Source organism: Elephas maximus, chromosome 8 (assembly GCF_024166365.1).
Source record: "Elephas maximus indicus isolate mEleMax1 chromosome 8, mEleMax1 primary haplotype, whole genome shotgun sequence".
Classification (NCBI taxonomy): Eukaryota; Metazoa; Chordata; class Mammalia; order Proboscidea; family Elephantidae; genus Elephas; species Elephas maximus.
The window spans coordinates 33,493,056-33,519,737 of NC_064826.1; the positions used below are offsets into that span (position 1 = coordinate 33,493,056).

Here is a 26,682-nt window from a genome sequence, read left to right on the forward strand (position 1 = left end):
CACCTGGTGGATTCGAACTGCTGACCTTTTGGTTAGCAGCCATAGCACTTAACCTCTATGCCACCAGGGTTTCCAGGATTGTAGTAGTTGGCTTAAATGCCTGTCTCTTTTATTAAATTGGGAATGCCTTCAGGGTAAGAACTATATTACATACAGTTTTATACCCACAGTACTTGGAAGCTTGTGGGTAATTAATAAATTTCTCTCCTAATCTGCCCTAAATAAATGAGTTTTATTTCATAAAATCTGGAGAATAAACAAGGCCCTGCATTGTAAATTCTTTCCCACTAAATATTTAACAACACTAAAGGTGTGTCTCCCCTTGGCAGGTTAGGAATTCAAGAGTTGAAGACTCCCCATGGAGCCTTCTTCTTGCCCCAGGACATAGATCCTAACCCCAGGAATGGACTGTCTTGGAAACAGTGCTTACCAGATTTTCTGAATCTAGATTATTATAAACATTCCTGCTGTTTATAAACTCTATAAGTTGAGTTTATGGTCTTAGGGTTATTAGGACTGCACATCTGTATAAATCCTAAAGCAAAGGGGGAAGAAAGGTAAATGAGAGGATGAAGCTTAATATCCTAAAGGATACATTGATATAAATTATATTTTGTAGATTATAGAACATACTTACATGTTTGACCGGAATTCTCATCTGTGTATCAAGTAGATATTACAGATGCCATAGCCACCTAACAATTTACCCCAAAATTTAATGGCATGAAACAATTACTCATTATGCTCATGGATTCCGTGGTTCAGGCATTTGGACAGGACCCAGTGGGTTCAGTTTGTCTCTGCTACATGATGTCTGGGGCTTCAGCTGGAAGTCTTGAATGCTGGGGACTTGAATCATTTGAAGGATCATTCATTCAGTTGATGCTGACATTGGCCTGGGAGCCTCAGTTCCTCTCCGTATGGGTCTCTCCACGTGGGCTCTCTGAGTAGGCTATTTTGGGCTTCCTTATAGAATGGTGACTGTGTTCTAAGGGCAAGCAACCCTTGAGACATAGAACCTGAAGAGGTCATGTCACCTTTCATGACCTAGCCTAGGAGGTAATGCACACCACATCCTATTCTTTGAGGCAGTCCTAAAGTCTGGTCAAGTTCAAGGGGAGGGGACATAGACTCCAAACGGTAAGTGGTAAGGCTCTGGAAGAACAACCAGAAATATTGCTATGTCCATTTTTCAAAATGTAATCTGCCAAATAGGGGTTGATATTCCCATTTTATAGATAAGGAACTGAGGCACAGAGAGGTTAAGTGGTTGTCCGTGGCCCTACAGCTGGTGAGTGGTGGAGCTCACACTCCAATCCAGTTCTTGTGACTTTAAGTGAAGTGCTTTTGCTATTATACCACAACCATGTAGAGCCAAACCATCATGTGAACACTCCACTTATATAAAGAGATGACTTTCAGTAAAATATTTTTTCTTCCTTTAATTGTAATTGACAGTTAAAATATAACTATGATTTTATAGTTGCTAAGTTGGTTGATGCCAAGTTGTGAGATGATTTAATTTTGCCAAACACTATATTTTAAACCAAGAACATTAAAAAGAGAAAAGTACAATGAAATTCCAAATTTCATCCTATGATGTGAGCTGGAAATATTTCCACTTTTTATTTGAAAATAATTTCAGACTTATAGAAAAACTGCAAAAAAATTACAAAGATTTCTGTTTACCCTTCATCCATGTTCCTCAAGTGTTAACATTTTACGGTATTTGCATTATCATCCTTTCTCTCTCTATGTATTTTGTTTGAAACATTAGTGTGCATGTTGCAGATATGATGGCCCTTTACCCTGAAATACTTCAGTGCGTATTTCCTAAAATCAAGGATATTTTCTTGCATAATCCTAGTGGGAAAATATATGGACCTTATTATAAGCTGGAATTTAAATAAACAAGCACTAGAATAGAATAAAACTTGCTCCAGAAAAAGTAACAGAAGAAATATATTTCCTTTTACCGTCTCACAAAATGGAAAATGTTGGTGTCCACAGGAATAACTAGTACCCTGGAGAAGCTCATGATACTTAAGATATAAGAGAGAGATACAGCCTTAAAAATTAACAATGCTAATTTATTTAGGGATTTTTTTTCTCACTATGGATTTCCTTCCACTAATGGTCCCTTCCCTGCCAACAAGGTGGAATATAAGACTTCTACTTCATCAAGCAGAGACGCACATACTGAGAGGTCTTTGAGGATGCAACCTGATTGTATGCATGTGTTGTACACAACAAAAAAAAGAACACTAATCATAAAGACCACCACACATCTGTCAGTTTGTCATACTGTGGTCGCTTGCATGTTGCTATGATACTTGAAGCTTTGCCACTGGCATTTCAAATACCAGCAGGTCAGCCCCTTGTGGACAGGTTCCAGTGGAGCTTCCAGACTAAGACAGACTAAGAAGAAGGACCTGACAGTCTGGTCTACTTCTTAAAAAATTGGCCAGTGAAAACCTTATGAATAGCAGCAGAACATTGTCTGATATAGTGCTGGAAGATGAGCCAGTCAGGTTGAAAAGCACTCAAAATACGACTCTCAAAGTAGAGTTGACCTTCATGGTGTGGATGGAGTCAAGCTTTCAGGACCTCTATTTGCTAAGATGGCACAACTCAAAATGAGAAGAAACAGCTCCAAACATTCATTAATAATCAGAATGTGGAATGTATGAATCTAGGAAAATTAGAAGTCATCAAAAATGAAATGGACCACATAAAGATCAATATCCTAGGCATTACTGAGCTGAAATGGACTGGTTTGAACCGTTTTGAATCAGATAATCATGTGGTCTACTATGAGGGGAATGACAAACTGAAGAGGAATAGTGTTGCATTCATCTTCAAAAACAACATTTCAAGATCTATCCTGAAGTACAACACCGACGGTGATAGGATAATATCCATATGCCTACAAAGAAGCCCAGTTAATATGATTATTATTCAAATTTACCCACCAACCACTAATGCCAAAGATGAGGAAGTTGAAAATTTTCATCAACTTCTGCAGTCTGAAATTGACCAAACATGCAGTCAAGATGCATTGATAATTATTGGTAATTAGAATGAGAAAGTTGGAAACAAAAAAGAAGGATCAGTAGTTGGAAAATATGGCCTTGGTGATAGAAAGGACACCAGAAATAGTGTGGTAGAATTTTCCAAGACCAACAACTTATTCACTGCAAATACCTTTTTTCAACAACTTAACGATGACTGTACACATGAACCTCACCAGATGGAAAATACAGGAATCAAATTAACTACATCTGTAGAAAGAGACGATGGAAAAGCGCAGTACCATCTGTCAGAACAAGGCCAGGGCCAACTGCGGAACAGACCATCAATTGCTCATATGCAAATTTGAGTTGAAGCTGAAGAAAATTAGAACAAGTCCACAAGAGCCAAAATACAACCTTGAGTATATACTACCTGAATTTGGAGACCATCTCAAGAATAGATTTGATGCACTGAACACTAATGACCAAGGACCAGATGAGCTCTGGGATAACATCAAGGACATAATACACGAAGAAAGCAAAAGGTCATTAAAAAAACAGGAAAGTAAGAAAAGACCAAAATGGATGTCAGAAGAGACTCTGAAACTTACTGTTGAACATAGAGTAGCTAAAGTGAATGGAAAAAATGATGAAGTAAAAGAGCTAAACAGAAGATTTCAAAGGGTGGCTGGAGGAGACAAAGTAAAACATTATAATGAAATGTGCAAAGACCTGGAGGTAGAAAACCAAAAGGGAAGAATATGTTTGACATTTCTCAAGCTGAAAGAACTGAAGAAAAGATTCAAGCCTCAAGTTGCCTTTTTGAAGGATTCTATGGGCAAAATATTGAACGACACAGGAAGCATCAAAAATATATGAAAGGAATACGCAGTCACTGTAACAAAAACAATTGGTTGATGTTCAACCATTTCAAGAGGTGGCATAAGAGCAAGAACTGATGGTATTAAAGGAAGAAGTACAAGCTGCACTGAAGGTATTGGTGAAAAACAAGGCTGCAGAATTGATGGAATACCAATAGAGATGTTTCAACAAAGGGATGGTCCTCTGAAGGTGCTCACTTGTCTATACCAAGAAGTTTGGAAGAGAGCTACTTGCTGAGCTAATTGGAAGAGATAAATATTTGTGCCCATTCCAAGGAAAGGTGATCAAACATAATGAGGAAATTATCGAACAGTGTCATTAGTATGACATGGAAGTAAAATTTTGCTGAAAATCATTCAAAAGCAGTTGTAACAGTACATAGAAATTCAAGCTGGATTCAGAAGGGGACATGGAATGAGGGATATCATTGCTAATATCAGATGGATCTTGGCTAAATGCAGAGAGTACCAGAAAGATGTTCGCCTGTGTTTTAAGACTATACAAAGGCATTCAACTGTATGGATCATAACAAATTATGGATAACATTGGGAAGAATGGAAATTCTAGAACACTTAATGATGCTCATGAGGAACCTGTACATAGACAAAAGGGCAGTCATTTGAACAGAGCAAGGGGACACCACATGGTTTAAAATCAAGAAAGTGTGTGTCAGGATTGTATCATTTCACCATACGTATTCAATCTATATGCTGAGCAAATGATCCAAGAAGCTGGACTATACGAAGAAGAATGTGGCATCAGGATTGGTGGAAGACTTATTAACTACCTGCGATACCCAGATAACACAACCCTGCTTGATGAAAGCTAAGAGGACTTCAAGCACTTACTGATGAAGATCAAAGACTACAGCTTTCAGTATGGGTTACACTTCAACATAAAGAAAACATCCTTACGACTAGACCCATAAGCAACAACACGATAAATGGAGAACAGATTGACATCAAGGATTTTATTTTGCTTGGATCCACAATCAACGCCCATGGAAGCAGCTGTCAGGAAATCAAATGATATATTGCATTGGGCAAATCTGCTACAAAAGACCTCTTTGAAAATGTTAGAAAGCAAAGATATCACTTTGAGAATTAAGGTGTGCCTGACCCAAGCCATGATATTTTCAATCACCTCATATGCATGGGAAAGCTGGACAATGAATAAGGAAGACCAAAGAAGAATTGATGCCTTTGAATTATGGTGTCAGCAAAGAATATTAAATATACCATGAATATACAGAAGAACAACCAAGTTTGTCTTTGAAGAAATACAGCCAGAATGCTTCTTGGAAACAAGGATGGTGAGAATTTGTCTCAAGTACTTTGGACATGCTTTAAGGAGGGATCAGCTCCTGAAGAAGGACATTATGCTTGGTAGAGTGTCGTCAAAAAAGAAGTAGACCCTCAATGAGATGGATTGACGCAGTGGCTGCAGCAATGGGTTCAAACATAGCAACAATTATGAGGATGGCACAGGATCAGTCAGTGTTTCATTCTGTCGTATGTAGGATAGCTATGAGTTGGAACTGACTTGACGGCACCTAACAACAACAACAACCATAAAGATATTCATCCCTGTGTTTTACATAATAATGAAAAACTGGAAACAGCCTGAAATTCCAGCAACTAGACAATGGTTATTAGTTAGACATTTATAGAATAGTATCTATCCGTGCCCTCTTCCTTGGGGAATATGCTGACACTGATGTCTAGGCTACAAGCTGGCTGCTGGCTCCCTTGTTGTTAATCTTGATGACGTCAACATTACCAAAGCTCCCCATTCAACACTTGAACCTGTTATTGTCTTCTTCTTGTTGTTGTTAGGTGCCATTGAGTTGATTTCAATTCATAGTGACCCCAATGTTACAGAGTAGAACTGTCCCATAGAGCTTTCTAGGCTGTAATCTTTATAGGAGCAGATCATCAGGTCTTTCTTACATGAAGCCACTGGGTACGTTCAAACAGCCAACCTTTCTATTAGCAGCCAAGAGCTTACTATTGCACCATCCGGGCTCCTTTGTTGTTTCTTAGACTCCTTAAATCCAGCAATCTTGTCCTCTACCCTATCTCAGCTGTGACTGTGGGGAGAGAGGCAGAATAAATGGACTTGGCCAGAAGGTCTCTAGACTCCTAATCCCAGAGCTCCTTTAAACTGTATCACACTCCTTTACAATGAGTAGGAGCCCTAGTGGTACATGGTTAAGCACTAGGCTGCCAGCTGAAGGGTCAGCAGTTCGAAACCACCAGCCACTCCATGGGAGAAAGATGTGGCAGTCTGCTTCCATAAAGGTTTACAAACTTGGAAACCTATGGGGCAGTTCTACTCTGTCCTACAGGGTTGCTATGAGTCAGAATGGACTCAATGGCAGTTTTTTTTAAAATAATCAGTCAATATTGACAGGGAAATCAACTCCAGTGTCTCTGCATTCAATAATGTCTGAATCTAGTAAAGACAACTGGGGAACAAGCTGTTTTTGTTATTATCTGAAGGTTGAAATTCCTGGGGGAGAAGTATCATTGAAAAAAAAATCAATAGCACCCTTTATAAATGTCAGTATAAAATGACATGCAAAACAAGTATAAAGGTTAACGACATCCTGATTTCAGTGTTTCAAAATACATTATCAGATTCAATAGAAGCTTCAATGACATGTTGTTGCCCATGAAAGGACAAAATAATTAGTCAAAGCTATTTAGGCATCTAGTAAATATATGAAAAAAAGATTCTATATTCTATTAAGCCAGCAACGATGTGTTTCAGGTTGTATGCACAAAACACACCCACGTTACCCAAGAACATTGGGTCCTTTTCATATAAGTGAGCACTCAGTACAATCATCAAAGTTGCCATCCAGCACTTAATCAGGAGAGGTCAGAATGGGGCAGAGAGCATCTAGTAAGAAATTGGGGTAAAGTGTTTTTTTATGGTGACATTGATGGAGTCATATATTTTCCTAGGAATTAATACCCAGAAGACAAGTTCAGATATGCCAGGGTATCCTGAGACAAAGGCTTTGTACTGACATTGGGTGGTAGTGTCTCTTTAGTAACCATGGCGACGTTGGATGAGTTTAAACACTACATGCTGGAAATGCCTTAAGAATGAGTCAATAATGACTCTCTTGCCTTTGATGAAATGGGGGTGAAATATTTCAGAGTCAGATTTGGAAATCTATGCATGAAGACTTCAGAGTCACAGAAGTTTCAGCTAGGGTTGATCAAAGAAAAAAACAACACTTGGCCCCTCACTTAAAACACACACACACACAACAACAACAAATATAAAGGTCAGTGATTCTCAGGAGCAACTCGGATTTCTAAACGGAATTGGGTAACCCAAGTCTTCTGATTTCTCAAAGTTATAACTGTATCCAAGGGTTGTGTGCAAAATTCTTCTGTTTAGAGGTGAATAGGACGTGTGCGGGTTCTGTGAATGAGTTCATTAGTGATCATTCTAATATGGTCTGATTCTTTTAATTGGGAGAAAATAATGTATTACCTTAATATCCTATAGCAACTTCTGGGTCTCAGGAAAGTAACATCTCCCTTCTCTTTACTTACCCAATCCCCCTCTGCTCTCAAGTTCTTTTTGCTGATAGAAGATGGAAAAAGCAGAAGGCATCATTACACCTTTTACTATCCAAGATGGTGGCTTCTGCAGAAGGTAAGTGGACCCCGGTATTTTACTTTCTGTGGTGTCTTTAGGTGTCCCGGGGTGGTGCGAACAGTTAACGTGCTCAGCTGCTAACCGAGAGGTTGGAGGTTCAATTCCACCCAGAGGCACCTTAGAAAAAAGGCCTGCTGATCTACTTCTGGGAAGTCATCCACTGAAAACTCCATGGAGCACAGTTCTACCCTGAACACTTACGGCCATCGTGAATTGGAATTGACTTGGCAGCAACTGGTTTTTCTGGTGGTGTCTTTATCAGTGGGTTCATTTACTGGTATTCTCTCCTTCCCTATTTAGGCCCTTCAAACCTGAGAAGAGGGTCTCTCTACAGCTCACTGTGTAGACACAGTTAACTGCCTGCTATGCTCAAAGGAAAGGGCTGGGCACAAAAACTATAAGCTAAGCTATATATCTTTAAAAAACGGAACTTAAATAGGATTTTGATGATAGAGATTCTCATTTATTGACCCATAGGAAATAAGTAGAACAAAAGTTTAGTCTTCATTACATACTTTTGGAGGAGAAAAAAAAAAAAAAAAGCCCACGAATCCAGACAAAAGCCTTCATTGTTTTGCTATATCATCCCCATTGCCAGGGGAGGACTTGGCTTTGGCCCCTGTCTTAGTTTCATAATACTGCTGTAACAGAAATGCCCCAAGTGGGTGGCTTTAACAAACAGAAGTTCATTTTCTCAGAGTTTAGGGACTAGAAGTCTGAATCCAGGGCGCTAACTCTAGGGGAAGGCTCGCTGTCAGCTCTGGGGAATTATCTTTGTCTCTCAGCTTCTGGTCCTCGGTTCCTTGGCCATCTTCATGTGGCATCTATTGTTCCTGTTTGTCCTTGCTTCTCTACCTAATCTGCTCATTTATATCTCAGAAGTGACTGGTTTAAGACACATCCAACATGCATGTGGCCTCATTAATCATAATGAAGAAAATCCTATACCCAGATGAGATTATATCCACATGTATATATCAGGTAGGATTTACAACACATATTTTTGGGGGACACAACTCAATCCATAACAGCCTCTATAACCAGTAAACCATTATTTAGAATTGAGGACAATGTAGAATATATAATTATGGGAGAAGGGTGAGCAAACCGTAAATGCTCTAAGAAAAATAAATCTTATAGAATCTAGCAACATCTTACTCTCTTGTTAAATAATTGTAATATTTGAAACAAAGTATTTGAAAGACCGTTTTTAAAAACCTATGATTAACAATAAAAATGACAGAAGACCTTGAGAAATTCTCATATAGAGAGTTCATTCTCTTGTATTACAAGGCCAACCTACAAATAAGTCAGTGTAGAGCCAAATCTAGTGGTTCTGTATCTCTTAGGCAAAGCAGTTTATTCTTCTAGGAAACAGCCTAAAATGGAATGCTATCAGTACTTTGGGTAGTGAATGATGGACTTGGTCTAATTTCTTGAGCTACTAACAAGTTGCCATTAAGGCGTTGCAGACTCAGGACGAGTTCAAGTGTGTCAGAACAGAGCTGTGCTTTACAGGGTTTTTAGTGGTTGATTTTTCAGAAGTAGATCCGTTAGGTGCTTCTAGGTAGACTCAAACCTCCAACTTTTCAGTTAGCAGTTGAGCACATTAACTGCTACACCCCCCAAACCAGCCTGATTCTACCTCAGCCCCAGAGAAGTGAGGATTACATGAAGCCTGGCTGCATTACTATGTGGGGGTTTGGGGGCTTGGGGGAGTTCTGTGTCAGTTTATCCCCACTTGGAACTGGTTCCAGAGAGCTAGCATTTGATACAATGTCATCTTTGTCATTGGGACTCCTGGGAGGTGGGGGAAGGAGAAGTGAGGAACAAGGCAAACAATATTCTTGGAGATGAGAGGAAGCCTTGTCTGGGAAACGCAGGTTATTCAACCTTATGAAAAAATGCTTTTGAGAATATACCTGTTGCCCTTTGCAATAAGGGTAAAAAGCTGGGTAGGTATAAATTGATTCATTTATAGACAAGGGTGGCTTTTGGGGATGATATTGCTGATATAAAACAGAGTAGAACTGTCCCATAGAGTTTCTTAGGCTGTAATCTTCACAGGAGCAGATTGCTTGGTCTTTTCTCCCATGGAGCAGCAGGTGGGTTCAAACTACTGACCTTTCAGTTAACAGCTGAGTGCTTAACCATCAGGCCACCAGGATTCCTTTGGGATATTAGCATTTAAAATTGTATGCAGAATTAGATTACTTCCTTAGGTTAGGTGACACTTGTTCGAATTCCATAAGACACCTTCATCTTCTCATGGCTAGGAAAACAGTGCAAGGGAGTAAGTGTATCTATATGTTCGCGTGTGCAGGAAGAATGGAAGGAGAAGCACTTTCAGTCAAACCAAGTGAGCTGAAAATAAAAATTATTCTGGGCATGTGTCAGAGAAAACTGCTACCCTCACTAAAAAAAAAAAAAAATTTTTTTTTTTTCTAGGATAGAAATACTTTAGATGGGGGCGGGGGGGGGGCGGTGGACCATAGCCTGCTAATGTGAGGAAGAACAAGTTTACTACTATTCTGCATTTGTTTCCTCTCTCACAATAAGTTACGATAAAAAAATTCTTAGCCAACCAAACAAGCAGAGTAGCAATTCCAGTATAAGAGTAATACTTGTTAGATTTGCCTGAAGAGAAACTAAAGCTTTCCCAGACTTCAAAGGACACTTTCCTTTTTGGGGGGCGGGGGCGGGGTGTCAAACTCCTGCATGGCTTAAAGGCTAATGACTTAAATGCTTTGATTTATTTTAAAGTTTCATAGAACTTGTCCTTTCCTCATAACAAAAAGCCTAGATTCTGTTCTGTCCCATCAGAAGCAGCAGCCTTTGTTAGTTTTTAATCTTTGGAAACATCGCCCCCTGCTGTAACATGCATTTAATTGCAGAAGGCTCTCAAATGAAAAAGTATAAGAAAAAGATACTATTAAAGTGAAAAAAAGTTTTTATTTTGAACAATATACATAACATTCATTCCATTTGATTTCCATAGTGCATAGATATTTATGGAAGTATACAGGGAAGAAAATAAACAAGCAATGCTTAAGTAGAGAAGTATACAGGCAAAGAAGACACTCAATACATACATGAGCAGGCTTAGAAGCGCAGGCTAGGGCAGTACGTCAGGAGGGAATACGAAACATGCAGAACACTCTATCTGAACCATGGCAGGCAAGTGCAATCAGTATCTGACACGGTTTCCTGGGTACGAAACTACATGTGCTCTTTGGATTGAAAACATAAATGAGTAGCTTGGCTTTTCTAACCAAACCAAAAATCATTTATAGAGTAAAAGGTGTGGACTTTGTTATACCACATGTGGTAATAAAATATATAAGGCCACAGATGGAGGTCACCAGCTTAGAAAAAACATACTGAGAGGTAGGGCAAATAAAAAACAAGAGAGAAATGCAATAAGGAAATGATACCTCCACCTAAAGTGGGCGATAGTGGCTGCACAGGCGTTAAAAAGAGCAAGAGTTATACATACTACACCGCATTTCCATTTCACTGTCAGAGGGCGTTCACTGTGTGGTCACAAAGCGCGGTGAAGAAAAGAAGGCAATGAATGCAGAGCCTTGGTGTGGGGGCAAGTTTCATTTCCTTTTCACTTTACGCATGAAGGAAAAAACGAGTATCTATAGAACATCTTCCCACTCGTTACAGCGACTGTTAAGTGCTTCATATATACTGGGTCTGGCACAAGGGAGATGGGGATATAAAGATTAGGGCATTAAAATCAAGCCTCCAACTCAAATATCTTACAGCTGGAGAGCTAAAGAAAGATAAAATTCTTGCTTAAAAAAAAAAACAAAACTCCTTGTCGTCGAGTTGATTCCAACTCATAGTGACCCTATACGCCTTAAATCAGGTTTTAAAAGTTGAGATGAAAAAAACCAATAAAGAAAAAAATTGCAAAGAATGATACTGAACAAAATCTCCTGGTTTCTTTTAGGGTTTTTTTCCCTCCCCTTTTATTTTTTTAAATTGCATTTTACAGTAGCTAGAAATGCAGACCACTTGGGATAACTATGGCTCGGTATTGCTTGGTGCTCTCCTAAGACATCATCTTCTTACACTCCACGGAACAGAAAACCATCCCTTCTACTGGCATGAACTTCTGCCCAATGAGACACTTGCTGCAGCAGGAGCACAGGAAGCACTCTGTAGAGGCGTGCCAGCTGAAATTGTTGTAGGTCACCCGCTGCACCTCTGGGTCAATGGCATTGTGGCATCCTTGGCACACCTGTTAAGGAATAATGCAAATATGAAATGAGGGTGAAAGATCAAACCATGATGTAAAATTTTCATTTTGGAACCAAACACATTTCTTCAGATGATAAGTGAAACTGAGAATGACAACCTCAAAAGTACACAACTGAGAGAGCCCTTCTCGTTAGCCTTTTAAGCCAACAACTGTTAATGGAGGTTCATACACTGAGCCACCACCTGCCTGTCAGTTTGTGGTACTGTGATGACTTGCCTATTGCTGTGGGGCTAGAAGCTAGGCCACTGGTATTTCAAATACCAGCAGGGTCACCCATGGTAGACAGGTTTCAGCAGAGCTTCCAGACTAAGACTAGAAAGTGATCAGGTGATCTACTTCTGAAAATGAGTCAACGAAAAATTGGTTTACAACAGAATATTGTCTGATATAATGCTGGAAGATGAGCCCCCTAGGTTGGAAGGCACTCAAAATACACAGTGGTTGTAACAATGGTCTCGTTATTACCAATGGTCATGAGGATGGCAGAGGACTGGGCAACATTGTGTTCTCTTGTACACGGTGTCGCCACGAGTCGGAGCCAACGCAACGTCAACTAACAACATCAATGTGCAGTAAGCACTGTGAGAAACAAGAAAGGCTCCTTAAACCCATTGCCGTGGAGTCGATTTCGACTCATAGTGACCCTGTAGGACTGAGTAGAACTACCCCAACAGGGTTTCCAAGGCTGTAATCTTTACAGGAACGGACTGCCACATCTTTCTCCCACGGAATGGCTAGTGAGCTCAAACTGCCAACCTCTTGGTTAGCAGCTGAGCACATTAACCACTGTGCCACCAGGTTTCCTTAAGGACCTTCTGAACTGATGCTTGTAAGATATATCCCCATGGTGTTCACGGTAGAAAGTCTTGACAGCAAGTTCCAAAATAGTGCATTTGGTTCCAGCACATTCTGTTAGATTGTATATTAATAATTATAAAGAAGTATAGAAAATTATTTTTCCTCACTCTTGGTTTAAGCTTTGAAGTAGTAATTCTACCAGCCTTACCTATGACACATGAGATTATTAACGCCACTAATTCTAGACAGTAATAAATGAATTATGTTCAAAGTAATTAAGGACTCAATTAAAAATACTGGCACTGTTTGAGAATAATTAGTTTGCACTAAAAATATAACTTGTAGTTAATTGGCTTCTGTTCTGAAGGAATAATATCAGTCATAACTGATGTATAATCTGATATCATAGGACATCACTACTTACACTCCCTACACCATTAAGTGTGTATTACATATGTTATATACAAATACATATATATACCTATAGGTATATATATGTATTTGTACATAACAATAACATACACATATACACACACCCAAACATGCATGCATATATACATTCCTCCCACCCACCCCATGCAGACCCACACACACATATACATACACATACAAAAACATCATTTTCTTCTTAGCTGAATATGTATATGAAGAAAATAAATGAACATCCCTTTATAGTACAGCAGAAAACTAACCAAGTTGAGACCTCCAAAATGCTGGGTAGTTCATACGCCTTCCTGTTTGCACATGCTCTGAATGAATGTGACTATCTAAAGTTTTGTTTTAAATTTTATAACAAGCGAAGAAACCAACAAGATCGTCCGTTATTAGATGACACTGACTATAACTTTCAGCATCCTTGGTCCCTTAATGTGATTGCCAGGAATTACTGAGAGATGAAGATTAGGAATGGGTGGGTTGAGAGTCATTTAGCTCGAGCCTCCTTATCTGAAAAGACCTCAACATGTGGCTGCTACTCAGTGGGAAAATGAGTTTAGGCAGTAAAGTGAAGTCTTGTCACAAACATCTACTTCCATATTTTCTAAGGGCAGTATTACTTCTAATCCCAACAGACATTGTGGCTGCTTAATCCACACATAATGTCAACCCAGTCTTCCCTGAAAAGCAAGGGAGAGACTCTTTTTGCATGATCAGTGTTATGGATTGAATTGTGACGCCCTAAAATATGTACTATAAATCCTACCCCCATACCTGTGGTTATAATCTCATTTGGGAATAGGTTTTCTTTGTTATGTGAATGAGGCAGTATTAGTATACGGTGTGGCTTAAATCAATCTCTTTTGAGATATAAAAGAGCAGGTTAAGCAAGCAAGCACACATCCAAACTGTGGGGCAGATACATGCCACATGATCGCCAGGGACCCTAAGAACAGAAGCTGAAAAGAGGCAAGGATCTTCCCTCAGAGCCCACAGACAGAAAGCCTTCCCCTAGAGCCAGTACCCTGAATTCAGACTTCTAGCCTCCTAAACTGTGAGAAAATAAAGTTCGTTAAAGCTACCCACTTGTGGTATTTCTGTTATAGCAGCACTAGATACCTAAAACAATCACCAAGACACTGGAACTCTATCAAGATGTAATGTTATTCCTTAGCCAGGAGTCTCCTCTACCTGTTAACTCAGGGGAACCTTGATAAGTACAGATCTTCCTACATATAAAGAAGCAAAGGCTATCTTTTTAATACCCCTGGCTTATAAGCAATGCTGGTGGTGCAGTGGTTAAGCATTCAGTTGCTAATCAAAAGGTTGGTGCTTCGAACCCACCAGTCGCTCCTCGGGACAAAGATGTGGCAGTCTGCTTCCATAAAGATTATGGCCTTGGAAACTCCATGGGGCAGTTCTACTCTCTCCTACAGGGTCACTATTAGTTGGAATTGACTAGATGGCAACGGGTTATAAACCTTACCATATATGGTCAGCTCTGTTTTTACCTACCCTTTATCAAAATTACCTATCCTCTTGGGCATCACGGAATAGAAGCTGTGTCAGCAGGGCAGAACCAAGAAAAAAATAAGTACACATTAAGTGCTTGCATGTTTGGCCCAATCAAATAAATCTAGGTATGCAGGTCTATTTTTGTTGCAATAAATTATTTCAATAAAGGTGTAAAAAACAGGCACTGTACTATCTCCAGGGAGCAAAAACAAAGTCCCAGGGGGGTGGTCCAGTAACATGAACAGAAACCATGAATACTCAAATAGAGTTGAAAGTATGAAAAGCCCACAGAAACCCTTACTTTAATGGAATCTGATCTGTACCCATGAGAATAAATCAACTAATCTAATTCCCACTAATGACTTTTTTTTAGGGAGGATTTTATCATCAAACAGCACTAATAATCCCTAGTATAAACTACACAGATAGAAATCTTGGAGTGGCTCGAGTCAATGAATGTATCTTTTCAAACTGCCTGGACTTTTAACACCCTCTTGTTGGAAAATCACATGCTTACTACTTGAGAGTAGTGCTTCCTGATTCCCATTTGTAAGATGCTTCAATAGAGACATAAACTCAGGTCATAAGGCAGATGGAGGCAATGCTATCTCACCACGGCATGATTCTTCACATAGCAGGGCTTGCACACGGGCTTGTCGTTGACCATCACGTATATTTCCCCAGCTAGGATGTTGTCGCAGTCAAAGCAGCAGAAGTGTTTCAGATGCCAATTTTGGTTTTCGGCCTGGGTATATTCATTGCTGAATATGAGCTAGGAGGTGGATAAAACAAGGATGAACCATGCGCTTTCCTTTGGGCTCCAAACGACAAAGTGAGGTTCTTTCGGCAATAAGGGATTTAAACCCACAAGTGTACTTTCTTGGGGGTTGAAGTTTGAAAATGTTAACCTAAAGTTCAAACTTACATAATCATTTAGCTTAGTACAAATCAATCTTTGGTGTTTCCGGGCAGTTTGTTTTTAGTCAACATAATTAACACTGACACTCAGAATGAATGAAATGAAAAGTTCCTTTCATTAAACTTCCTTGGATGTAAATAAAGCAATTGATATTAGGCCAATTCATGTTGCCTTCTTTCTAAGGGTGGCCTGGTTATGACGGTAAGGGGACCGTATGGTGGTACAGAAAGAAGACTGCGTGAGGGCAGCCCCAGAGAACATACCTCATCGCAGCCAGCACAGCGGGGTTTCTCACTGTCACAGTAATGTCTGCCACAGTACAGCTTCCCATTCTTCCAGAAGTAGATCATGTCGACCAGGAGTTCACTGCAGGCGCTGCAGACAAAGCAAGCTGGGTGCCACAGTTTATCGTAGCCAGCCCTCTCGGCGTAGACGGCCGGGTCGCCTTCTTTCATACTCAGTTTGCAGCAGTAGCAGGACTGAAAGGGGAGCCATACAAAATCAGGTCCTCAGACAACTGGCATTTCTGATTATCAACTGTAGTTGGAATTCAGAGAAACAACTTTCAAGAGAAATAATTTCTACTGCAGTTAGCGATGTATCCACGAAGACAATAAAACGTTAATACATCTGTAGAATGGAATCTCCTGGCTGTCTCCCGACTGTTCAAACCTAACTCAGTGCAAGAATTCAGCACTGTTTCCTGAATTAAAGTCACTTCCGGAAGAAGGCGAGTAACAATATGTACCTCACTTTTAAGAGTTCTATCAATAATGATCACCTTAAAAAAATAATAATCACCTCAGAGCTTATTAATACTCTTCAAAGGACTAAGCCTGATTGGTTGATGTGCTAACTGAATATATGAGAAATACATTACAGTAAGCTTAGTACTTTTTTTGTTGTTCAACTGTGTCACTACTGTCCTCTATATTCAGGCTACAGAAAACATTTCCATTGTATTTCTCTCTAATAGAAGCCTGGGGAAAAAAAAAACAAAAACAATGGACTATACATATCCACATTAATTTAGGGATGAATTTTGGGCACAGTCTCCCAAGCAAAACCGAAGTAATCTAAGCATGTATTATTCTTAATTTACGGGGAGACATAAACATACCAAAAGTATGTTTAGAAAACAGATTCTACATTTGTAGTTGTATTCCAGCAGGATGCCAAATGCCAACTACTGTGTGTACATTAACCCTCAATTATCCTTGGCAATAGATAATCAGAAACCTCAGCTTTAGAAAGAAGTTTAAATGTGATCCTCTCTCAAGCGTAAGCTGAATTTTAATTCAATTTACTTATCTCAACTCCCTTTTGGAAACAGAGGAATGCCCCCCCCCCCAAAAAAGAGTCCAAAGGAAAGCAAAGAACCTATTAAATACATAAATAAAATATACACATCGGGCAACGATGTGACTCCTCTCACTTACATACTGAGTTCCTTTTTGCTCAGCAGACTTGTCCTCCATGGCCCCCACTGCTGCTGCGGTGCTTCTATCCCCACCTGGGATGTATATTCTGTTGGGCCCCTGAGTGTCCATCTCTTGGGGAAGTTTGACATCTCCTACCCCCAGAGCCTCATTCTTGTATTTCTTCACAAACTGCTCCATCTCCTTCACCTCTCTGGGCGTCAACTCGTGGCACTTTGAAGGGTCCTGATCGTGCGCGGGGAGCTGCTTTGCCAGCTGCTTCTTCCGGTACTGCGCCCCTTCTGAGCCCGCCACGGGCTGTTTCTCCTTGGGCAGCATCTGCATGTACTGCCTGGCCTAGACCACAGGAGACTCGTGTTAACGTGCGAGTGCCTTGGCCATTAGACGGTTCAATGTTTCATAACACACTTGCACCAAGTTACTTAAAATGAAGTTGGTTTTATCCATTAGCGACAATTCCTCGTCATAATATAAATATCTGGAGATGTTAGCACGTTCAAACGTGTCACACTAAAGAGATCTGGTTCAGCAAAAAATGAACATAATCTGAAATTAAAGTTTTCAGATTGTAAAAAGATCTGGGTTATTATTGTGTACTTGCCCTAAATATACAAATGTAAAACTGCAAGAAAACACAAATCTCCAGGTATAAATGTTCAGAACGACCTTATGGACCGGCAGCATTTTCAGCACTATATGAAAGAGACCGATGGACTGGCAATCGCAAGGTTCACTTTAATGATTTAACTCGCTTCCTTAAGAGACTTCCAGAGGCTCCATCTAGTTGTTATAGTCGTGGGAGGAACTTGACACAAAACTGCACTTCTTTGTCTTATACAGTAAAATTAATATAATGCTGAACATTTTTTCAATTCTAAACAATTGCAGAAATTATATTCTTTAGATATTCTTTACCATTTTATTAAGATAGGCCTTTTCCAAAGTAACTTAGAAGAGTTACTAGATTTATGCAAAACATTCATTTTCATCTATTTTTAAGAGCATCAAACCACGCCCTCAAAGAGATAAACACATGTAGGTAGTCAGGAAATTCTATGAGCTTTCTAGTCTTGCTCTCAAAAGATGGTAATAGGAGTTGGAAGTCAAAGTAATGGGAGCCCCAGAAAGATATCAGACTTGGGGTGTGTGTGAAATTGGTTAGGTCACTAAAGGAACGGCCCTAAATAAATAGTTCAAGAACTTTAATAAACAGGCCCTCTCACCCCTTACTTACCAGTGCCTGGTTATGGACAGGAGGAGCCCATTCATAAGTAACTGTGTTGATGGAGATATTCTTCTTGGCAGCAACTGGATTGGTCAGTATCATAACATTGCGTTTATACATGGGAATTCCATCGGATTTTAGCTTTGCAATCAGGGTGGTATACTTGGTGTCTTCAAAAAGTTTTCCCACTTTTCGATCCTCTTCATTGCTCAAGAGGACATCATGCTCTTCTTGGCCACACTTGCAGTTACGGCATATTTTTCTATAATTTTGGAGATAAGTACACAATGATTAATTGTGCCTCATAGTCTGTACTTTTATATTCATAAAATACTTTTTATACATGTTCTGTATAATGGTATGCATAAGCAAATATTTTTTGAGATACCAAGTAGCTATCCAGAAACTTAAGCAAGAAGGAAACACAAAAATTTACCTTAAATTTATAAGATTTTTAATAAAAAATTATATTATGATTTAAAAGTATATGCTAAAGGGGATATGTCTAGGGTAATCCCACATGGCAACCCCACTCTCCCATAAAAATAAAAATCACAAGAAAAAAACAAAAACTATTACAGTGAGAGCTTGCACATTGTACTGCATGATAACATTTCATAGCCATTACCTAAGGTTTTTATTTTATTTTTCTTAAGTGGGAGACAAGGAGAGCGAGAAAGCGTTTCCACTTACAGACTACAGGTCTGGATTTGAGTTTATAGCTGTTCCCATTTCCTTTCTTTGTTTTCCTTTCTTCTTCTTTCCCTCCCTTCCTTCCTTTGATTTTTTTAAAACATTTATTGACTACCTACCATGTGCTCTGTTATATATAAAAAAACAGTTATATAAAAGTCTCTGCCCTCATCGTGTTTCTTATAGTTCAAGGATATCACCTCCTTCCCCAACTGACACAGCCAAGAAATAGTTCTTACATAAAATATAAAATTTAAAGAGAATAAAAAAAAGAGCCTTCCACTCATTGAAAATGTAAAGCAAACTACCAACTCAGAAAACATTTGCAAAACATAAAAGCTAACAAACGATTGTTGTTGTCATGTGCTGTTGAGTCGATTCCGACTCACAGTGATCCTACAGGACAGAGCAGAACTGCCTCATAGGTTTCCCAAGGAGAGGCTGGTGGATTTGAACTCCCGACCTTTTGTTCACCAGTCCAGCTCTTAGTCATCGTGCCATCAGGGTACCAAATGATTAGAAAAGTATATATAAAGAAACAACATAAAGATAAAAAGTTTGAAACTGTATTTCATAAAAGATGAAACATACATGGTCAAATATCATAAGAAAATATTTTAATCACCATAGTAACCAGGGAAGAGCAAAATAAAACTGTAAGGAGACATAATTTTACATACAGAAGATTGGCAAAGAAACACAGTATCAAATACTTGCAAGGAAGTAGATTTGAGATTCTCCCAAATGGCTGGTAAGAGCGTAAATAAATTCTACCTCTTACAAAAAAGAAAAACAGCACTTCAGAAATAAATCTCTTTGCCAAATAACAAATAATTATAAATGTTTGTGTTCAGAGTTTTGAGGTAAGATATGCAAATTGAAAATACTGCACCTGACTTTACAGTCCCAGAAAGAGAGAGCACATGAGAGCCTGAGCTCCAGCCAAACTACTCTCCTTGCGCACACGTTTGCCAGAAATCTTTATTTGGTAAGACTGCTGAAAAGTCTGTCTCTTCTGGCTCGGCTAGAAAGGACTCTTTCTTACATGTGGCTATCTTATACTCCCATCTAGTGGAAAGGAGCATACTATCCTACTACAGTATGTTCTTCATTCTTATACTTCGCTTAACAAAAACAATCCATTTAAGGAACTACCATGTTGTTTTTGGATCAAGTTTAAAATTACACCTTCCTGAGGGGAAAAGAGAGGGTGGGTTTTTAATCTAGCAAAAGAGATCCTTCTACACCTATGACCTAATAATTAGCACAGGGATTGACTAAAGAAGGAAGCAGCACGTTACAATGGTACGTGATGCTCACTGGACTTCCTTTGGGAATATTTATTATCCAATTCTATACCAGCACAATATGTACGCCACAGAGCGGGGGCGAGGGGTGAGATTTTAGAATTTGAAAGACAAATGGGAAAAGTGAAATAAAACCTGCTACTTTCTAAAACACGAACATTGTGAAGATGTTACATATAATAAGTTATCATATTAACCGATGATATTTGAGCCATTCTATAATTTTTCTGGTTATCCATGTTGGCCATTCCTGACAGGATTCAGATTCTGAGGAAAACTCTGTCTTCCCTACCCATCCCCCCACCCACCCAATATGCCTTTATCATGCAAGTAAAATCAGGCTAAAAAATACACCAACAGCAGCAGTGATGAGGGAAAAAGATACAGCTAACGAAGTCATGCTATACTGTACTGTTAGTTCCCTAAGTTGGGGAAACCTGTGATTAATCCTTTATAATTTTTTAAATCATGAATATATCATAAGCCTTATGTGCATCCTTGCTCCAACGTGGTGATTTTTGGTAACAAAGCACTTGGCAGGAATGTGACTCCAGCAGGGTGGGAGGGTTCTCTTAGCTAGAGCTGTCATCCCTCAATCAGCTGGAAGGACATCCTCTCCAGACTCCTTGCTCCATCTCTACTATAGAAAGGACAGCTACAACCACTATGAAAGAAAGAAACCTATAAATTCAGGGCCAGGTGCTAAGAGCTATCCGTTCTGGGAATCTTCGCTGTTTACCATCTACCTTAATTTTTTTTTTTTCTGTATCTTTTTCTGGAGCTGTAGTCTATAGTGTTTTATGTTTGAATCTCCCATATTTAAACTGAAAGAAATTTAATTTTAGAAATACTTTTTAAGAACTTTTAAAATAAAGTAATTTGGAAGTTGCCCAAAAAATTTATTAAAAGGAAACCTTGTTGAGGAACTGGGGAAGGAATACTGTTATCTTGGTATCCAAGAGAGGGTCTAAGAATGAGTGGAACATTTACTACATGTTTAAATTTCAGCCTAAAGTAACCCAGATTCCATTCTTCTTAAGGAAATGAAAGACCTTTAAAAACTGTCCCTATACCAACCTAAAACAAAACTAACAAAAACCAGGGCATGAGTAAGCTTCCCTAGTCCCTATATGCCAGGGACTATATTTGTAAAGTTTGTGCAATAATCTCTGTTCAGATGATTCATAAATAACCTTTGATGATTATATAGACTTAAATAGTTTGTTTACTGGATATTTTTTAAGTCACACCAATTGATAGTTTTTCCGGAGTATATAAATCAGTTCCTGTATTTACTACAGTTTTCAAATCTCTGAATCTCCTGAACTGTTCTGAAGAGCAGTTCTCCCCAAACTCTCCATGGGATGTTAATAAAAGTTACGCTGGGGAGAGAAGAAGGGCAAGTGTCAGAATCTAGTTAGTTAACAGTCTTTTTTATGATCTTTTTGTAAAGATGCAAAGGTAGACTCCAAAAAACCCCTTGCCATCTAGTTGATTCCAACTCATAGCGACTCTCTATGACAGAGTAGAACTTTCCCCACAGGGTTTTAAGGAGCAGCTGGTGGATTCAAACCGCTGACCTTCTGGTTAGCAGCCAAACGCTTAACCACTAGAGTGTGGGGCCCTGCCATGTATAAAAAACCCATTGCCGTTGAGTCAATTCCAACTTATAGTGACCCCTTTAGAACAGAGAACTGCCTCATAGAGTTTCCTAGGGTTTCCAAGGCTGTAAATCGTTATGGAAGCAGACTGCCACATCTTTCTCCTGCAGAGTGGCTGGTGGGTTTGAAACACCAAACTTTCGGTCAGCAGCTGAGCACTTAACCACTGAGCCACCAGGGCATCTCCTACAGTATATAGCTTTCTCAAAATATTATGACCATACACATTCATAGAAACCCTGGTCGTGTAGCGGTTAAGTGCTACGGCTGCTAACCAAGAGGCTGGTAGTTCGAATCCACCAGGCGCTCCCTGGAAACTCTATGGGGTAGTTCTGCTCTGTCCTATAGGGTTGCTATAAGTTGGAATTGACTCGACAGCAACGGGTTTGGTTGGTTTTATACACATTCATGGGACTTGAACACACTTTGAAAAACTCTCTAAAAGGCTATTTGTATCAAAAATATTTTAGCATCATTCTCTCACACACACACACACACACACACATTAATACGCATGACAAATCAAAACTGTATACTCAAAATTTTACATTACAACTTCACAGTTACTGCATTAAATTCAAGAGAGGGAGTACCAAAATTTACCAAAAGCATTGCCGTAGTAGAAAAATACACAGATCTACAATTTCAGGCTAAAAGTGCTCAAGAAACTACCCCTCATTCCCCCCAAAGAGAAATGTTTTCCTGAATCACTATTTGTAAAAATTACTGTTTTTCCAAGGCAAGTAGTAGCAAGTGGAGTGCTCTGACATGCTGCCAACATTCACGGTGATTTACAGGCGTGGTCATGGCACTGCTACAAACCATCATTTCAAATGGTTGGAAGCTGCCCTTCTGTAACAAGGATTTACATATATGGACTGAAGCATGAGCCTCTGCTCTAGAATTCAACACAAGCATTAATCCATTTATGGTGGGGAATTTTTAGTTTTAGCCAGCTGTAAGCCAACCAGAAATTCTCAGAACAGATAAACACTATACTCAAATAATATTGTTCTAGTAAAATGTGGCTGTTTTATCGAAAGTATTTAACAAAGTTAAGACAAAAGATTAATTCCATTACTTCTATGATAATTGATTTGTGGTCCCCATGACATTACTGTGCCTTCAATATGAAATAACTGGCAATAAACTCCCTAAGTCCTGCGTTTGTATCTTGCGTTTCATAAATATTTGTGATCCCAAAATACCACTTGGAAGTGTGCCTAGCAGACGGTAGTACTGGTTTAGTAAGCATCAGGCATCCTCAACCTTTTTCTCCCTCTGGTCTTCTAATCTGGTCTTATTAGGTGTGTCCCAACAGTTGTAAGGAGTTAAAAATGAATTCTTAGGCTTATGAAAGTTGAGAGTGGAAATTGCAGCTTAGCTAGTCAGACCTCATTTTACAGATCAAAGAACTAAAACTCAAGGAAGTTAAAATGACCTGTCTGAGTCCATATTATGAGTTCACAAAGACGTCTATATGACAAAAAGTAACACTTTAGAGAAGACAAACTGGTGCAGTTCAGTCTACACTGGTCATCGGAGTGTAAACGTGGCTTCTAATTTCTGCTCTGCCATGTAGAAAGGTGCTAATAAGGAAGGTTCTGGCAAGCTTTGGCTCCAAATTCTGGTCCTGGTAACTAAAAGCCAAGACTTTGGTAAGTTATTTGACTATCCTAAATCTATGGTTTTTCATATGCAAAATGCGAATACTGCCACCTATCTCAAAAGGTCCTGTGAAGAGTAGGTACAATCAGGTTACATCAAATGCTCCAACAGGTCATTTTAACTTCCATGGGTTTTAGCTCTTTGATCCGTAAAATGAGGTCTGTCTGTCTAGTTAAGTTAAAAGTTCCACGCTAAACTTTTGTAAGTCTAAGAATTCATTTTTAGCTTCTTACAACTGTTGGAACATACTTAACAGGCAGTCATGGCTGCTGGGTCTCTTCTACTTGCCTCTCCAGATGCATCCTCCATCCTTCGGTACCCTGTGCTCTCCACCCAGGAGGCTGACCCTTAGGAACTGTACCAGTGGTCTCCCCTGTCCCTGGCAATGGGAGGCACGAGGGGGAGATTGGGGTGAGAAGAGTGAGGACTGAGTATTTATTCCCTGTCTTTCTCCGTGCTAGGTCACCTCCATAACAATCTCCATTCAGGCTGCCCTCTCAAGACAGTGCTCTCTCCTGTTCAAGAAACCGTCTCTCTATCTTTTCAGGTCCAGGGATGCTAACCCCTACCCCACTTCCCCCGGCCCTAGCCCTGGGGTGCTACACTATCTCTTGATGCTTTTCCTAAACCTTATTCATGCCTTTGTAAATAATCCCTTTATTAAATGCTCCTCAAATCACCTGTTTTGCCTGGGCTCCCCACCACCATCACCACAGATTGATGCTGTTGTTGGCTGCTGTTGAGCTGATTTTGACTCATGACGACCCCATGTGTCACAGAGTAGGGCCTTTATAGCAAAAGAAACATGTAATAAAGCACAGACATCTTAGAGAGCACCATATATCAAGGAACGTGGGAGATGAAGCTGGAAAAGCAGAAGCCAAATGTTGCAGTTTAACATAATAGGCCAAAGACTTTAAAGGATCAAGTTCAGTGGGAAAGCACAGAAGGTTTACTTAAGCTTTTGGGAAGTATGTGATGGTATCTGTTTTTTGAAGACCATTCTTTGGCTGTGTGGAAGGACGGACTGGTAAAGAGGTAGGGAATATTTAGCTCTGATTTTCCCAGTGTGCCCCTTGTAGCCCTAAGGGTCCTAGAAGTCAAGGTCCTCCTGAAGATGGAGGGAAAGGCTAAGTGAGAAGAGGTATGAGCCCCCTTGTCCACATTAACCAGAGCAGTTCTGTGCTCTAGACTGTACCTGTAATCTCTGTTGCACTCAGGACAACCAGTCTGGAATATTTTACTTCAAAGACTGTATTGAACAATGGCTACATCTTAAGGTCAAAGGCTTCTGCCTCAAGCCATCCAGTTCTGGTGAAAAAAGTCAGTGAATTATCAAGAATTTTAACTAAAACAGAAGTGTGTCTGAACTCATGCCAGGAAGAAGACAAAACTATTAAGTAATAGTGTCTGGATGGACTGTGTAAACGAAGCTGGATTAGAGGCCATGTCCAAAGCCCTCATCTTTTATGGTTCTTAACAGAGTTTAAGACTATATATCCAGGGGAATAAATCAGTCAGGTGAATAAATAAGTCTGTGTGGTAAAACTGAAAAAAAGAAAAAGCGATTTTCATGCCACAAAGATCTTGTCTTGTCTGACATATTCTTATCTGAAAATATAATAGGGATCTGCAATAGAAAAATAACAGAGAGAAAATTTAAAAATTACTATAAATTAACCTCTGTTTTAGAGAGAAGACGATAGCTCTTACTAAGGAGCTTTAAAAATCTCCATTAGCAGCTTTTGGCAACTGTGTATCTGAACTAAAAAGGACTCTCTTCAAGGACTATAAAATGAAAACTATGCCCAGTAGAGGGCAGTGGAACCCTCCACAAAGCAGACAAGGAGAGACGTGAATGAAGAGCAAAGTATTGTAATCCATGGAAACTATTTTGTCTTTAGTGACACTACCTTTCGAAAACACGACAGACATATTGCCTAATGACTATGTCCCCTGAAAACAGAGCAAAAGGAAGAGCTATTAAAGTCTTGTAACTAAAAAAAAAAAAAAAAAAATCCCTGGAAAATTTGAGCACCCTAAAAATAAACATTAAAATACACCATCATCATTTCTGGGAGGACTGAGATTTCTCTTGCCTTCACTATTTAAAACAACTGTTCTTAAAACCTATTAAATAAACTAGCTTTTCAAAGAGACTAATATCCCAAGTTCTACTTGTTTACATTTTCCTTTAACTTATACTGTTATAAAAAAAAAAAACTTTTTCTTTTTTTATACTGTACACAGCCATAATTAAATTTTTAAATCTAGAGTTTCCAATGGAAATCTGAAGTATGGAAGTGGTCTTCAAATGAGATTCATTTCAGTAATGCAACCACTGTCATAATATTGCATAGCTGATTATCAATTTTTTTCCCGTCTATCGATAATATACTGATAACTTTGAGCAAACTTATAAACATTTATTAAAGAAAATTTATTTTCTTCATAATAAAAGGTTTTAAATACTGATTTTTAGATTTAGATGGTCCACGAAATTATTTCAGAAAAAATATGCAGATAGAATCTATGCAAAATTTGAATTTTTGATCTATTAATACTGGTCCTCCACATACATGCACTTGATTCAAACCAACAGACTGACAATGAATTATTACCATTATTGTTACTATTATTTTAATTTTGGTGCTTCAAAGTTTTTCAGTAGCAAATTCACAGTTGAAAATTCCAAAGAGACCTGAATTCCACTTCATGTAAACGGTCCTGGAAGGTTGTCATAAACTTTTTTGCCACTCAGAAAAGAGACATATTCATGTTCTAGACCCACAGGAAACCCGAAGGACAGCAAATAACCTACCCCAAACATAGCTATTATTGTCCAATTAGCTCAGTCAAACTTAATGACAGGAAGACAGAACAGCTTTATTTTTGTTTCATTTCTTATAGGAGAATAGAACAACTTGGCAAGTACGCCACCGGAGAACTTGCAAGAGATCTCCATTGTCTGAGGAAACAATGCCAAACCATGTACGTTATTCATGTGGTTGTAGTTTCCAAACATTACCTCCAGAAGTGCAGTTCGAATCCTTCACATTTTTCTTTGCATTTTAAACAGGGGGCTCCAAATCCCTGTTCATGACCTAAGCCCATCTGTTAAAGAGAAAACATGTGGATCTATTAGTAAATTTTTAAAAAACCCCAAAATTCAACAAAT

General features: G+C 39.1%; 1 protein-coding gene across 3 annotated transcripts in view; it reads right to left on the bottom strand.

Annotated features, from left to right (window-relative positions):
* Positions 1-10,516: 10,516 nt before the first annotated feature.
* Positions 10,517-26,682, bottom strand: part of TES (testin LIM domain protein) — a 44,997-nt gene continuing 28,831 nt past the window's right edge. For all 3 annotated transcript variants that reach the window (XM_049893652.1, XM_049893654.1, XM_049893653.1), the window contains 6 exons: positions 26,533-26,618; positions 18,185-18,437; positions 16,951-17,286; positions 15,775-15,990; positions 15,206-15,364; positions 10,517-11,823 (listed from right to left, as the gene is read on the bottom strand). In XM_049893652.1, the coding sequence (XP_049749609.1) occupies positions 11,635-11,823; positions 15,206-15,364; positions 15,775-15,990; positions 16,951-17,286; positions 18,185-18,437; positions 26,533-26,618 (1,239 nt within the window). In that variant the 3' untranslated portion in view covers positions 10,517-11,634. The remainder of the gene's footprint in view (positions 11,824-15,205; positions 15,365-15,774; positions 15,991-16,950; positions 17,287-18,184; positions 18,438-26,532; positions 26,619-26,682) is intronic.